Raw genomic sequence first — 14,476 nt, forward strand, 5'->3', positions numbered from 1 at the left:
AGGAGGGTGGCAAAAAAACCCTAAAGAAGCAAATACCCCTGCTCCCCTATTGACGGCACTACAGAGAGAATATACACATATAAATATTTATTGTCTTTTCATATCTTTAAAATTCTTATAAAACAAAAATTGCAACTAAAAAAAGAAAGTCTTGTTTGTCTCAACTGTTTTTTGTTTTATCATGATTAGCCAGTATGGTCTCAGAAATACATTACAAAATTCATCTTTTAAATTGTTGTGTACAAGGAAGAAAAGAGATAAGGTTATTTTATTTGATGTTTTCCAGATTTTTTTTATTTGTGAATATTTCATTTGTGTATTTCACAAGATTAAAATTTCAGTTTGGATTAGTTTATTTAGAAATACAGCGAACAAGCTATGCCAAAAGATGAACAAGATACGTCATTTCAGTACAAACTGATTAGTTGTTATTTCCAGCTTATCTATTTTTGTCCATTGCATGCCTTGAGCTTTATAACAATTAAATAAAAACAATTTATTTTTCAAGATGAAAGTAAGAGTGAAATTAAAAATTTAAACAAAAAGAAACTAGTGCATATGCGGGGGGCGGGGCAGTCCATGGGGAGTATTTTCGGCAGGAGAGCATTTTCTGCGGGGTAAATTTTTGTGTGGGGGGGGGGAGATTTCCCGTTTTTTTCTGTGGGAGGATTTTTTTTATGGGGGGGGGGGTAAACAACTAAGTCCTTAGAAGCAGCATGAAAAACCAATAAATTTTATAAATTCCAATTTTCAATTTTTAAAATTTTTAAAAATTACCTTTTTAATTTAAGTTTAAATTTATTTGTTTAGTTTAGTTCTTATTTGTTTTAAGTTTTAATACTAAACCGTACTTATAGATTGAATTTGTCTATTTAATTTACTTATCTAGAAACCAACAAAGAGAAAAATCTCTAAAAAAAAACAAACAAACGAGACTGTGGCCAGTGGAGAGAAAAGGAAAACAACAGAAACAAAACAACGCGGATATTTCGCCTGTATACAAACAAGGCGTCTTCAGCACGAAAGACACAAAAAAAAAAAACAAGATAAAACTAAAAACCAATAAAACCACCTTTTCTCTCCACTGTTTTTCCTTTGTTTCCTTCCTTGTTTTTCCTGTTTTTCGACTGTTGTTTTCCTTTTCTCTCCACTGGCCACAGTCTCGTTTGTTTGTTTTTTTTTAGAGATTTTTCTCTTTGTTGGTTTTTTGTCATGGCTGGCCGGTTCGGCTTAAGATCTTTCATTTATCTAGAAACCGCAAACAATATTTGTTTTTGTTTTTAAATATAATAATGAATTTCTGAGATTAATGACTTAATAAAAAATTGCTACTGGTATTTACAGTTCACATGTGTTCACTATTTTTCTGTTTATTCCAATTGATTCATTGATTCAGTGCTTTAGGCTAAAATAGGGGGGCGTGCGCCCTTTCATCCCCTCCCCGCTGGATCTGCCACTGAATGAGGGGAACTGGTATTCCCCTGTACAATGTTTTCAACTATGCAAGATTCCAATGGCACACTTTCCATATTTATCTGACACTATTTTAGATGTGTTTTAGGCTGTTTTTAGAAATCACCATAAACTTCTTTTTGGAATAAACTTTTACTTTTTAAACGAACCAAAATAATAGTTACCATTCCTGAATCAATGTCCCATGGCAACTTTTTCTTAATAGTAATTTTTTTTCAAAATTTTATCCTTTGAAACGAGGCGGGATTTCTTAATTGCTTTTGACACCTGTTTTTGTCTGACGCAAGTTTATCGGATCAACCGATTCTGCGCCCCCCTACATTTTTTATTGGGTCCACCTATTCTGCCCCCCCCCCCCAAAAAAAAAAACAAAATCCTTGATCCGCACCTGTCCTCATTGAATAACAAGGAAAATCACTTTTCTCAATAATTCCAATCTGAATATTTATCTTAAACTTACTTTTAAACTTCCCTCCGATTTACAACAGAAAAAAAATTTGCCCCCCCCCCCTTATTTATTAATGTATACACGGATTGTGCAGATAAAGGGGGGGGCTGAAATTAATTTAAGATAGAAATGATTTTTAAATTTTTAATAATACTAAAAAAAAGGCATAAAAATTCTAAAAAATCATAAAAAAGAGCATTAAATAGCATAATTTAATTAATTAACACAAATTTACGTTAATTAAACTTACTCCTTATGCAAATTTATAATATCAACCTACGTTGCACCCCGTAATTTTTTTATAGAATCAAAATCTTTTGCCCCCCCCCCCCCCCCCAAAAAAAAAAATCCTTCATCCGCACCTGCCCACATTGAATAACAAGGATAATCACTTTTCTCAATAATTCCAATCTGAATTAGCCTATTGAGTTACAACTAAAGTGAATATACCGCTCAATGCCTTTTTTTGGTCAATATATACCAAATCATATTATTGAGTTAGGACTAAAGTGAAGACACCATTTGATGCCTTTTTTATGCTGATTACGAATATAATAAGCATTTCTATCGGAAATGAATTTCAGCCCCCCCTCCTATATATGCCAATTCAGGGTTAGGTTGGGGTGGCTAGGTTAGGTATAGCCTATATAGGGGGGGGGGGGCTGAATTTAATTTAATTTATAAATTATTAATATTTTTTTAATACGGATAAAAAAAGGCATCTAATGGTGTATTCAATTTATTTGAAACTCAATAATATGATTTGGTATATATTGACCCTTTTTTTATGCTCTTTACAAATATAATAATCATTTTTGTTGGAAATTAATTTTAGCCCCCACCCCTATATATACCAATCCAGGGTATATATTTCCACATTAGGGGGTTGGGGGTAATTCTATTTCTGATGTAAATGAGAGGTAAGTTTAAAACTTCTTTAGGCATATTGAATTGTCCAACATCAGGCTGGGAGGAGGACATGATTGGAGGTAAAATGTTAAATGATCAAGATGAGAAGGGGGATTCGGGAGATTTCTACCTTGCCCTTAAAAGAGTGAGGTTGTAAACTTACTCTCCACTGTTGCAGATAGATGAGCGACATTTCATGATTCATCAATACAATATAAAACAGAACAAAGGTCAACAAGGAAAAAACTGCACTTATGAGACACAGAAATACCTTAACTAAAGTAACGACAGATACCTCTATATAAAAACTTTCAGTGTTTACGAAACTCTTAAAAAACACAATTAAAATAGCTACAAATCATATTTTCTTTTTTGATTATTCTCAATGTGAAACGAAACTGAAAACGAAATTTTGATGTCAATAGATGTATCAAAAGAATTTAATTATTATGATGATTACTAAAAAATAAGATTCATTAAGTTTAGTCTTACAAATCAAAGGATACAAGCCTGAGAAAATTTTCCATATTTAAAAAAAATTGAGGTAGTGTCCCTAAAAGTCATGAAAGCTTAATGAAAGTCACACCATTTGATTCAGCGTGTCAGATGACCCTACTGTAGAGGTTTCGAGCTCCCATCTGCAAAAATGTGATATTGTGTTTTTTTTTTGCCAGTTTTATCACGGATGCGTGTTTTTTTTCTGGGGTGATTGTATCACCCCAATTGGCCCATAATATTGAAAGTGGGTTAATTTGACCGGACCTTATACTGCTCCTCCCCCCCCAAAGTCGTCTGCTAAAAATATAAAAATTACTCACTGAGGTAATTTTTCCTTGGTGAATGAAGTTTCTGGGAAGTGGACTTTCAACGGGAGATTTTACAATGAGGCATGTTGGTGGAATATCTTCAAAATTCTTTCTATTTGTCTCACTGTCTCTGTTCCGACTAAATATTATAACTGTGAAGATGTTTAGAGAAAAGGTCGGCGAACTTACTAGCCAAAGAGGCAAGTATAAACATTACAATAATTTTTAAAGAATTGGGAGCCAAATCTCCTTCTTTAATTATTTTTTTTGGTACTTGTTTATTATACGGTACACACTCGAGAAGTGAAGTTAGGTTAATATAACCATTGTACCTTGTTATGAAGCAGAAATTATTTGAATTGGTGATGATTAAGAACTTTTTCAATTACAGATATTTTCAGACTTTTTCAATTACAAAATTGATACAGACTTTTTCAATTACAAAAAATTATACATGTTCGCGATTTATAGTAAAATTGAATTTATCAAGATAAAATGAAGCTTTTCTTACGAAGTTTCTTTTTTAATTGAAATATTATTGCGCCTTCGTGGATGTTTGTGCCAGAGTCGCACTTAAAAGACCAAAAAGCCACATGAGGCTCAGGAGCCTGTTTTCTAATTTTTTTGAGGATCTCATTACATAAAATTTTCTTAAAGAACAAGGTGTTCTATTTACATCACTCTATTTTTTGGCACTACAATTTTGACCTAAATTTACTAAATACTCTTTTTTGTCAAATGTATATACATTTTTGTCAAAATTGTTTTATATCCCTGTTAATTTATCTTTTTAGAAGTTGATGATGCTTTACCAAGTGACATTAAGAAGCAGGTTGACAGTTCAGACCCATTTATGTTTCCCAAACTTGAAGTTGGTCCAGTGAGCACTTTTCCCAGCATTTGGGCATCATATAAATTTGAACCTGAGTCTCAGGAATTTGGCTCCTCATCTAATACTGATCAAGGTAAAAATTTCAGAGTTCCTGGATGAACCAAACGGAATATTAATAGCTAAAATTCAACTTGAAAGAGTAAAATCTTAAACTCTAACTAGAATACTACTACTTAGGACTGAATGCAGAATCAAGCTGCCCTAAGCCAAGAGACGTACAAATTTATCTTTGCGTTGGACGCTACTCAGAGTACAGTCTCATTAGCATATTCAAAAGTTTGGAGCTTCCAGGTTTGCCTACTTTTCTAGGGATCTTTAAAAAAAAGGCAAAAATATTTGTGTCAGCAGACACTTGAAGTTGCAGGCTAAGGGAAACTAGGAATATCTTCAGACATAGAGCGCCATTGCTAGACCTGGTAGATGATTACTATTCAGTATTAAACAGGGTCGTGTTTAGGAGGTTTGAAACCCCCTGCAGAAATAATTCTTGGATTCGTAATATGGTTTTAAAATGCAGGAATAAATAAACAATTTTAACTCCTCCATCCCCCAAAAGATTGGGGTTTTTTAGCAGATAAAATCTTAAGTTCATTTTGCATGTTCAGTTTTTTTAGCTTCACATAACGATCTTGAGGTCTCACTTGATAGTCTAATTAAACGACATGTAAACATGAAGAAAAGTACCTAGAAAGAGATGAAGATCTTAGAGCCTTGAAAATTTTTTAAGCAAAAAAGTCTATGTATTATATCCTCCTTCATTGAGAGGAACCAAAGTAATAACTTTGAAATAAAAAAAAAATGCATAGATTGATAGATCTATAAGTGAATTTAAAGGAATTTTCATTCACAATTTCACTGTCACTAAGATTAGTTTTGCACACTGAAACTTAAAAAAATCGTTCATTTTGCTTAAGTTTTCAACTAGGACAGTCAAATCACTAGCAAAATCTATGTCTGGGACAAATTTTACGTTCTCTTTTTGATTCCATGCTCTCTTACAGCTTTTAAAGTATTTGACAAAGTACATCACACCTCACAACTGATCCGTAAAGATGCGCATAAAACGTAACCCCTCTTGACTCCTAATTTATTAATAACCACAACAATGTTATCAGATACAATAGTTTATTGTTATCAATAAAAAAGGCCAAGAGGTTTAAATTTTTTTCCTGGGGCACTTCCTATATAAAGCTGGGTCTTGTCAAATCGGAAGGGGCTCATTCAGATGGAAATTGGACGTTATAGTGACATTTTTGAGAATGAAAAGAGATTGTGCGAGATGAAAGAGATTTTTGAGATGGAAAGTGCAACTTGCCCCCTGGCCCCTTCACGCTGTCTTTTCCTCAAATGCATCCAATCAAAACTTTTTGATAGCCATTTTGTTCAAAATAGTTCTAAAATAAATTAAAAAAATATCTCGGGTCATTAAAGTCCCCCAGAGCCCAGAGTTAGTGTTGAAATGTATTCTCTGGGTGTATAAAAGGTTTATATAAAAGGGTTGGTTAAATAAACTTTGGAGGGGCTAAATTGTTTGGAAATTGAAAGTACTCTTTCTCTTTTTAAGATTCAAAATCTATAGGAGGGGAAATAGACCCCTCGTCCCTGTTTCCCCAAATGAATCCGATCAAAATATTCAGATATATATTTTTTTCAGAACAGATCAAAGATCAGATGACAGAAATTCCTGGGTTGACACAACCCTTCCAGAGCCTGGGTGCACGTGTAAAAGTTGTACCCCGGGACATATAAGGTTTTCATACAAAGGGTGGTCATATAAACTTTGGATGGGGCTTGTTTGATTGGAAATTGAAAGTTTTAGTACCCGTATCCAAAGTGAGAAGCGATCGGAGGGCAAATAGCCTCTCCCAATGCCCTCTTTTCCCCGAATGTATCCCATAAAAATTTTGAGATACCCATTTTCTTAAAGATAGTTGAAAGATCAGATAATCTTTCACGGGGGAATACAAGGTTTTTATGCAAAGGGTGGTCGTAACTTCGGAGGGGGCTCCTATCGATTGTAAATTGAAATTTCTAGTTTCCTCCTTAAGAGCGAAGTGATTGGAGGGCAACTAGTACCCCCCCCCCGCTCACGCTCTCTTTTCTCCCAACGCATCCGACCAAAATTTTTAGATTGCCATTTTGCTCGAAATAGTGCAAATATCAGATAACAAAAATTTTGGGGTAGACACAACCCTTTGGAGCCCGGGGCAAGTGTTGTAAGCTATTCTCCGGGGGCATATAAGGTTTTTATGGGAGGGGTGGTCGTATAATCCTTGGAGGGGGCTCATTTGATTAAAAATTGAAAGTTTTAGTCCCATTTGAAGTGTCAAAATTGGTCGGAGGGCAACTAGCCCTCCCAAGCCCTTTTTTCCAAGTAAATTTGATCAAAATTTTGAGATTGCCATTTTGTTCAAAATAATTCATGGATCATATAGCAATGTCTCTGGGGTTGACACAGCCCTGCAAATCCTGGGGTCAAGGGTTGTAAGTTATTCTCCAGGGGCATATAAGGTTTGATGTAAGGGGATGGTCGTATAAACCTTGAAGGAAGATCATTTGATCGGGAATTGAAAGTTTTAGTTCTCCATTTTATGATTCAAAAATGACTTAAGGCACCCCCCCTCCATGTATTATTTTCCACAAATGTATCTGAGCGAAAATTTGACGCAGCCATTGTGCTCAAAATAGCCCAAAGATTATGTCACAATGCCTTCGGGGGTGATAAAACCCCATAGCCCTGGGGCAAGGGGTTTAACTTAGGCCCCGGGGCATATAAGGTTTTATGGAAAATGCAGCCGTATAAATTTTGGAGGAAACTTATTTGATTGAATAATCAAATAATTTCTAAAAGAAGAAGGTATTTTATGGGCATAATTTTTTTTTCGGAACTACATCTTTGTCTGAATTTACTTAATTTTCTTTTCGTAAAATGTATATACACTGTTGTCAAACTTCTTTTATATCTATTTTAATTATATTCTTAGAAGTTGCAGATGCTTTACCAAGTGACATTAAGAAGCAGGTTGACATTTCAGACCCTTTTTTGTTTCCCAAACTACTTTTGATCTGACGACTACTTTTCCTTGGTCTGACGACTACTTTTCCCAGCTTTTCGGTGTCACTTTAACTTGAACCTGAGTCTCAGGAATTTGGTTCGACATCTATCAGTGATCAAGGTAAAAAATTCAGAGTTCCGGGATCAACTTAATAAGATAACAATGACTAGAATTCGACTAGAAAAAGTAGAATATTAGTAATAGAATTACTAATATTTTATATATATATACTTATATACTTAATTCTATATATACTATATAGAATTAAGAATTAATAAAAAAGCAAATTAGAAAAAGAAAGAGTAAACTCTAACTTTAATGCTATTACTCAGTACTGAATGGGTCCCCACTATCAGGGGACGACAAAATAATTTTTCGGCCGGAAATGGACGAGTTGTTGCCCGAAATGGACGATCTTTAGCAATTTGTGATCTTTCATCCATAGAATGTATCATAGCCATCTCAGTCTTTCACTTATTACAGCGCTAGTAATTGGGACAGAGCTAAATTTCTTGTACAGCTTTCTGATTGAAATACGGTCAGTCAGACGGGGACCCAAAATAATATATATATCTCAAACAACAAACCAGCAAATTCTCCTATGTCTTTGGTACCGCCCACATTTCAGAGCCATCTTTGAACACTATCATCAATGTAGCTACCAGTAATTCTTTGCTTTGTTTGGGGAAGTATTTTTCATCTATTCTTCTAAATTTTTAAATTTTCTCAAAAAAACCGTGGGCATTGTCTTTACTTCTTTTATTTTTTCATTGTATCCACCACATTTACTAATAATAAGCTTACTTGAACTTCATTTGACCACGTACATTACTATGGCTTCCCGATCTCTAATCCTTTTATTTCAATTTGAACTCCAATTTCTAGTTATTTTATTAAGTAAGTTACTTCTTTTAATTTTTCTATACTTTATTAAGCGATTATTCCTTTTCTCATTTCACTATTTATATCCGTAGCATTGGGCTGTGGGTTACTAAAATTTTGAAATGTAAATTTTAAGGAATTGAGTGTAAGACAGGAACATGGAGAAAAATAGGCTAATAATAGACGTAATAGTGGAAAGAGCTCCCAACTACCACAATAAAATTTCTTATATATTTAATGCGTAGGGTAATCCTCCGACCAATAATGGAAAACAAAAAGGGATATTTGTACATCTCCAATCAAGGAAAAGCATAAAATTCTTTTGAAGAATTGCCGACTGAAGATGCAAGGGACTTGTAAAAACTCTAAAAGACTAGGGCTGGATGATTTGAGTTACGCTTGGAACACATGCTTTAAAAATCTAGAATTGAAACAAAGACAAAGTCATATACTTAAAATAGTTCGTCTACAGACTAATGGACATAGAATTGAAATGGTTAGATATTAGAAAATATACATCAAAGGAAACGAAATTAAAATTGGGAGGCAGAAGTATGGGTATGATACCATTGCGCAGAAGAGAAAAATAGATTTTGATTAATTAGTATGACTTAAATTAGTAAGATTTAGCTTCCAAGTGTGTTATACTCGAAGGAGTCTCAATAGAGGAAAACATATTAAAAAATATATTGGACCGTAGCCGATTATAGCAAAAAAATTTATGAGTTCTCTGAATCTTACACATGTCAATGAAAATTAACCAGAAGGATGGTTCAAATCGCTGTAGATTCTTATTTACGTGCCGATTCAAACTTACGTGCCGATTTACGTCATTAATAGATCATAAGTCACCCGTATCGACACTATTACAGCAGAATGTTATAATGGAGATAAGTAAGTATTCATGCTGATTAGCCTGGGTTAGAATATAAATTTCAAAGGATTTTTTTACCGTTCTTAGAAAAATAGTAATTTTTTTCTTCCATTATCTTCTCTTCCAAGCACCGTAGATTTGGTCCTGTCCGAGTAAGGCATTGGCAAAACTATTTTAGCTGCTAAAACGACTTAAAAATCATGTGCTCAATTTTAGAAGATCTTATAAGTATTTTATAGGAAGTTTTTTATTTTCAGGGGTTAAAGTTCCACAAAGAGGGAGGGGGATATTTTCAGGCTATTTTTACAAAACTACGTAAATCAAATTTTAAAACCAATTTTTTTAGATGAAAGTTATGAGCAACATTAAAACTTCAAATGAAAAAGAAACAGACCATAAATAAAAGAGGTTACACATCCGTCTACATTAGTTTTTAGACTTAAGTATTTTAATGCATTGCGAAGAATTGCTATCCCAATTTAGCTGCCTTTTTTTTTGTCAAATTGAAGATCTTTGAGTCATTCTTATTTTTCTCTCATGAGGTTATCGTATTTAAAAACGAATGGTCCTAAATTATTCAAAGAGGAGTCACTGAAACGACAATTAAAAGTTCTAGTGCCCTTTTTAAGTAACAAAACTGTTCAGCATAGTTTAAAAGTACTAGCATTTTGGGATAACCTCTACGTCTACAGCCCATGGTAAAATGGCTTTTTCTTGGGATTTGTCATTTGATTACTTATAGTATTTGCTTATAAAAAGTCTACAGAAATTTTTTTTTGGGGGGGGGATTTATTATGGAACAAAATGTACACCAGAAAAATTTTCGACGAAAAGAAAAAATTATAGGGGTGAAGTTTTCGGGCCAGTGTGCCTCTCTAACTGTGGAAATTATGACCCTAAAAATGATTTGATCTCCCCTTCTGCCTTCATATTCAATTGAGCTTTAGGTAAAACATCTCGTACTAACAAGCCGTAAATAAAGAACAGTCAATGTCACTGATAAGTGAAAATCCAAAAGTTTTTATTGAAATATAGGCAACTAAAATTCACAATTGAATCTTGGATTATTTTTAATGGATTCAAGTAAGCTGTAATAAAAAGAGAAAACCTTGTAGCATAGTCTACAAAAAAAATTCTCAAATCCCACATTTTGAGCTAATCTCCAAAGTAATTTTCTTCTTCTTCAGTGTGTCTAAGCCTTCCAAAAGGATTACATTTATAACAAAAAGAACAAAGATAATTCATTGCCATTCACGACACATGGAGGATTGACAGTTTATAAGAACTTAAAAACAATCAAATTATTAGTCAAAGAATCTGTCAGAAGACACTCATCCAAAGGCAAATGTAATCATATTCGAAAGAGAACAATATAAAACTATTTTGCATGCTTCAAAATACTTTCCTTAATTAAAATGCTACCACATTCCAGGATTTTATTTACAAAGGCTTTGACAGGTAAATCAATTCAGTGGGCTTAGCCAGAATGAAGTTGAACACTCGTCTTCATTACCAGTATTCTAACTTGTGTAGTTGCAAATGTTCAATATTTAGATAAATGAAATCAAAGTATAACCTAGAAACATACAACTGTTTAGGCCAAAATTTCTTCACAGTTATTCAGACAACAAAAAGAGAAAAAAGAGTTGATGAAAGTAGATAAAACCACAACAACAAAAATAAAAAGCAAGGCTGAAAGGCTCAAAAACTATGCCTTCGATAACACAACCCTCTGAAGCCCCTGCGGATGGGTCTTTAAATTGTAAAATTTCCCATTGTTTATGTGTAGAATTTGTTATTGGGAAGTATACACGATTTTGGGGAAAGATTTATGCTTGGGATGGGTTTTTTGTAGATTTTGTTCCTGGAGAGAGAAATTTTCATGGGAAATTTTAAACTAAGAGGATTTGACATTTTTAAATTATTTTTATTTGTTTTACTTTCTCTTTGTCAGGTTTGTTTTGCATGTGGAGATGTTCCAGGGGAATTTTTGGCGTGATTTGATTTCTGCGAAAAATTTTGTGGAAGGGGGGATTTCTGAAGTGATCGGAAAGATGATTAGAGCTTAAAGTCTGTTTTCAAATGAAAATATGCTGAGGATAATTTAAGATACGATAACGCTGGCCACCCTTTTAAAGTATCTGGTTCTCCCTGTTCTCTCTAAATGGCATCGAACTTCGATAAACTTAAACAAAATTTGAGTTATAAAAATGAAGTTTTCAGAAATAGATCTACAAGCCGCACAAGTCACGTGGAAATTGTATTAAGCCTCCTAACTAACCTAAATCCTGATTTCTAATGTTGTAAACAAGTTAAACATCCAGTAAATATTGAGCAGTTCATCTAAAAGACCTACAAACAAAGTGAATTGTTTAGGCTTCTTCTGGATATAATAATTCTTTTTCTTGCATATTTAATTTAAGTCCTTCTATAACCCTTTAAAATAATAAATTCTATATAAATTTTTTGAATATAAAAAAGGGCTAAAACAACTGCTTAAAAATTACTATTTAATTATAACAAAAAAAAAAAAATTCAAAAACAATTTCGTAATGTTTTTTAATTATCATGTTCAGCCGGTTAAAGCTGTCATTTCATCTCAATATAAAAAAAAAATTATCACAGTGGACACTATTTTAACCTTTTTTATACCCGAAACCCATCGAAAGAAACCATCATTTTCAAGGTCCAAAGAATCTTAAAATTGAAGTTGCAAGGAAAGGAGTTGACGTTCCAAGAACTGCTCCATATTTACAAAAAACAACTGTCCTAAATTTAAAAAAAAAAAAATCCAAATGTGGCTTAAAATCCTATTAAAATCATCTGAATTGTGTTTTCTAAACCTAGAATGAAATAAAAGCTGACTCACAACAAAATTAAGGAAAATATCAGTTTATAAGGCATTAAAACAGGTAAAGAACAGTCTTTCAAGGTATTGGCAAAGCATTAAAATAGCCTTAAAGTCATAAATATCTTGTCAAGAGCTTGAAAAAACCTTCCTATAATATAATGTAGTCTCTGAATTTTTTCCTGGAAGTCTCATTCTCCTTGCTCAATAACTTTCCAAGATATTAAGAAGCCCCTCTACTAGAGTTTTGCTGTAGATTATCTCTTAAATACTCTTTCAAGATGTAATGATTGATGCCACACAGTTTTTCCAAGCCCCCTCCCAATGGGGTCAGATATAATAGGCTTCTATTATATCTGATTATATCTGACAGGAATAATAGGCTTCTATTTTCGGACAAAAAAAATGACTATTTGCAATTTAAAATATATATATATCGAAATTTATTCCTTAAAGTTTTGATAATTTCTATTTATTAAAGTTAAGAAAGTGGTAACATTTAAATTGTATTTTCTGTGAGGCAAATATTATGTTTTGGTCTTGAGAAGGTCTGGTGGCGTAAGAGTCAGTTGGGGTTTACATCTACAACCTCAGGTGGATACTTACTATGAAGAATGCAACAGCAGTCATAGGGTCTATTAAGTAGCTTGTGGAGAGCAAATGACGGAGAATGAATCACACCATTTCTCAATTCATGTACAACATTGTTAGAAGAGTCAATAGTTATATTCGTCTCTTGTTAGCATTCTTTTTTACTTTCTTTTCCTTATTATTCTTTCCTTCATTATTTGCCTCCTTATTGTCTCTCCTTTCCGTGCAAGAAAACAGGACAAGATGATCCCTTTAAACGTGAAGTTCTTCAAATTTGAAATAAATGAGCTTGTTGTATTTGTTAGTAATATATGCCATATTAACGATAATACACGAAAATAAAAGATACTTATTACCGTTATCTGTCAATTAAGACAAGCCACAACGCTAGTTACGATGAGGTTGTAGCTCATAAAAAAGCTTTTATTTGCCTCTTTTACTAGCACTGAGCTACTTAAGCGTTAAATCTAAATTTAAAAAAAATGTAGTTTTTTTTCGGAATTTTTTTATCTTTTTTTTATATTGGCTTTTTAGCTTTTACCCCCCCTGGTTTATCTTCTGGGGCTTGCCCCCCCCTCCTGAATACTGTTCTGCTTTTGTGCAAAGATTTTCAGTAGTACAATGAATTATAGAACAAACAGATAAAGAAAAGAAAGAAACCTAAACTTAAATTGAGATCAATTAAATTCTAAAAGATAAAGCAAGGAAGGGATAAAGCGAAAGAAATTGAGGGGAGACAGAGTTGGAGAAAGAACTTTGAGGGGAGAAAGAAATAATATCGGGAATCGGCTGTCAATTGTATAATATTTTGTCGGACTTTTTAAGTGTCAAGTGTATTAAGTTAAGTGTATGCACTGTTAAGTGTAGGCTTATATACATTGTTAAGTTTATATAATTATAATATAATTTCTTAAACTCTTTATGAATGTAGAAGTGTTTTATCTGTTATATTTTTCTCCGGGTTGAATTTTATATATTATTTTCTGTTATTTCTATTAAATGAAACAGATTTTTAAATCATAAATTTTCATTCATCCAATGTTTCTCAATATAATATATTTACGTAATACTCTTAGATGTAGTACTGACTTTTATTTTATTTTATAACCTAATCTCAGAAGTAATGAATTCAAGTACTTGTGGCATTTGTGGTGAAACTCAAATGAGCCTCTGGCGTTGCAACTTCTGCGGAAAGACAGAGAAATCATCTCTTATACTAGAACTTCATATAGACACTGGCTGTGAAAAGCTTTCACCAATAGAATGTGATATCTGTCCTGCTGTAGAGATTATATAAGCTTTGTGGATCATTTAATTGAGTATCAAATGGGAGAAACAAGAAGATTTTCAATTTGTTTGCAAGAGAATATTCATAACATGAAAGAACATTTAATTTTACTGGGTCATTTTTCAGAAAACGAGTCTGAAATAGTATTACAGGGTGGTACCTCTCACGTTACTTCACAGAAATTGTCCACAAGTGTCAATTTAAATTCACTTGGGTTGAATTCTAGAGTAATGAATTCAACTATCTGCAGCATTAGCGGTGAAACTCCTATCCAGTGTGACATATGTAAGAAAACTTTTGCTTTTGCTTCAAATTTGACTACACATAAACGAGTGCATACAGGTGAAAAACCTTTCCAGTGTGATATATGTAATAGAGTTTTTGCTCAGTCGGCAAATTTGACTAGACA

General features: G+C 33.1%; 1 protein-coding gene across 1 annotated transcript in view; it reads left to right on the forward strand.

Annotated features, from left to right (window-relative positions):
* LOC148942802 (uncharacterized) overlaps window positions 1–14,476 on the forward strand; it is a 54,649-nt gene that overhangs the window by 30,212 nt on the left and 9,961 nt on the right. Inside the window, exon 5 of the mRNA XM_089102361.1 lies at window positions 4,431–4,601. Coding sequence (XP_088958487.1) covers window positions 4,431–4,601 — 171 coding nt within the window. The remainder of the gene's footprint in view (window positions 1–4,430; window positions 4,602–14,476) is intronic.

This window comes from Artemia sp. Qi Xiang Cuo, chromosome 16, assembly GCF_049724085.1.
Source record: "Artemia sp. Qi Xiang Cuo chromosome 16, ASM4972408v1, whole genome shotgun sequence".
In the NCBI taxonomy this organism is placed as follows: Eukaryota; Metazoa; Arthropoda; class Branchiopoda; order Anostraca; family Artemiidae; genus Artemia; species Artemia sp. Qi Xiang Cuo.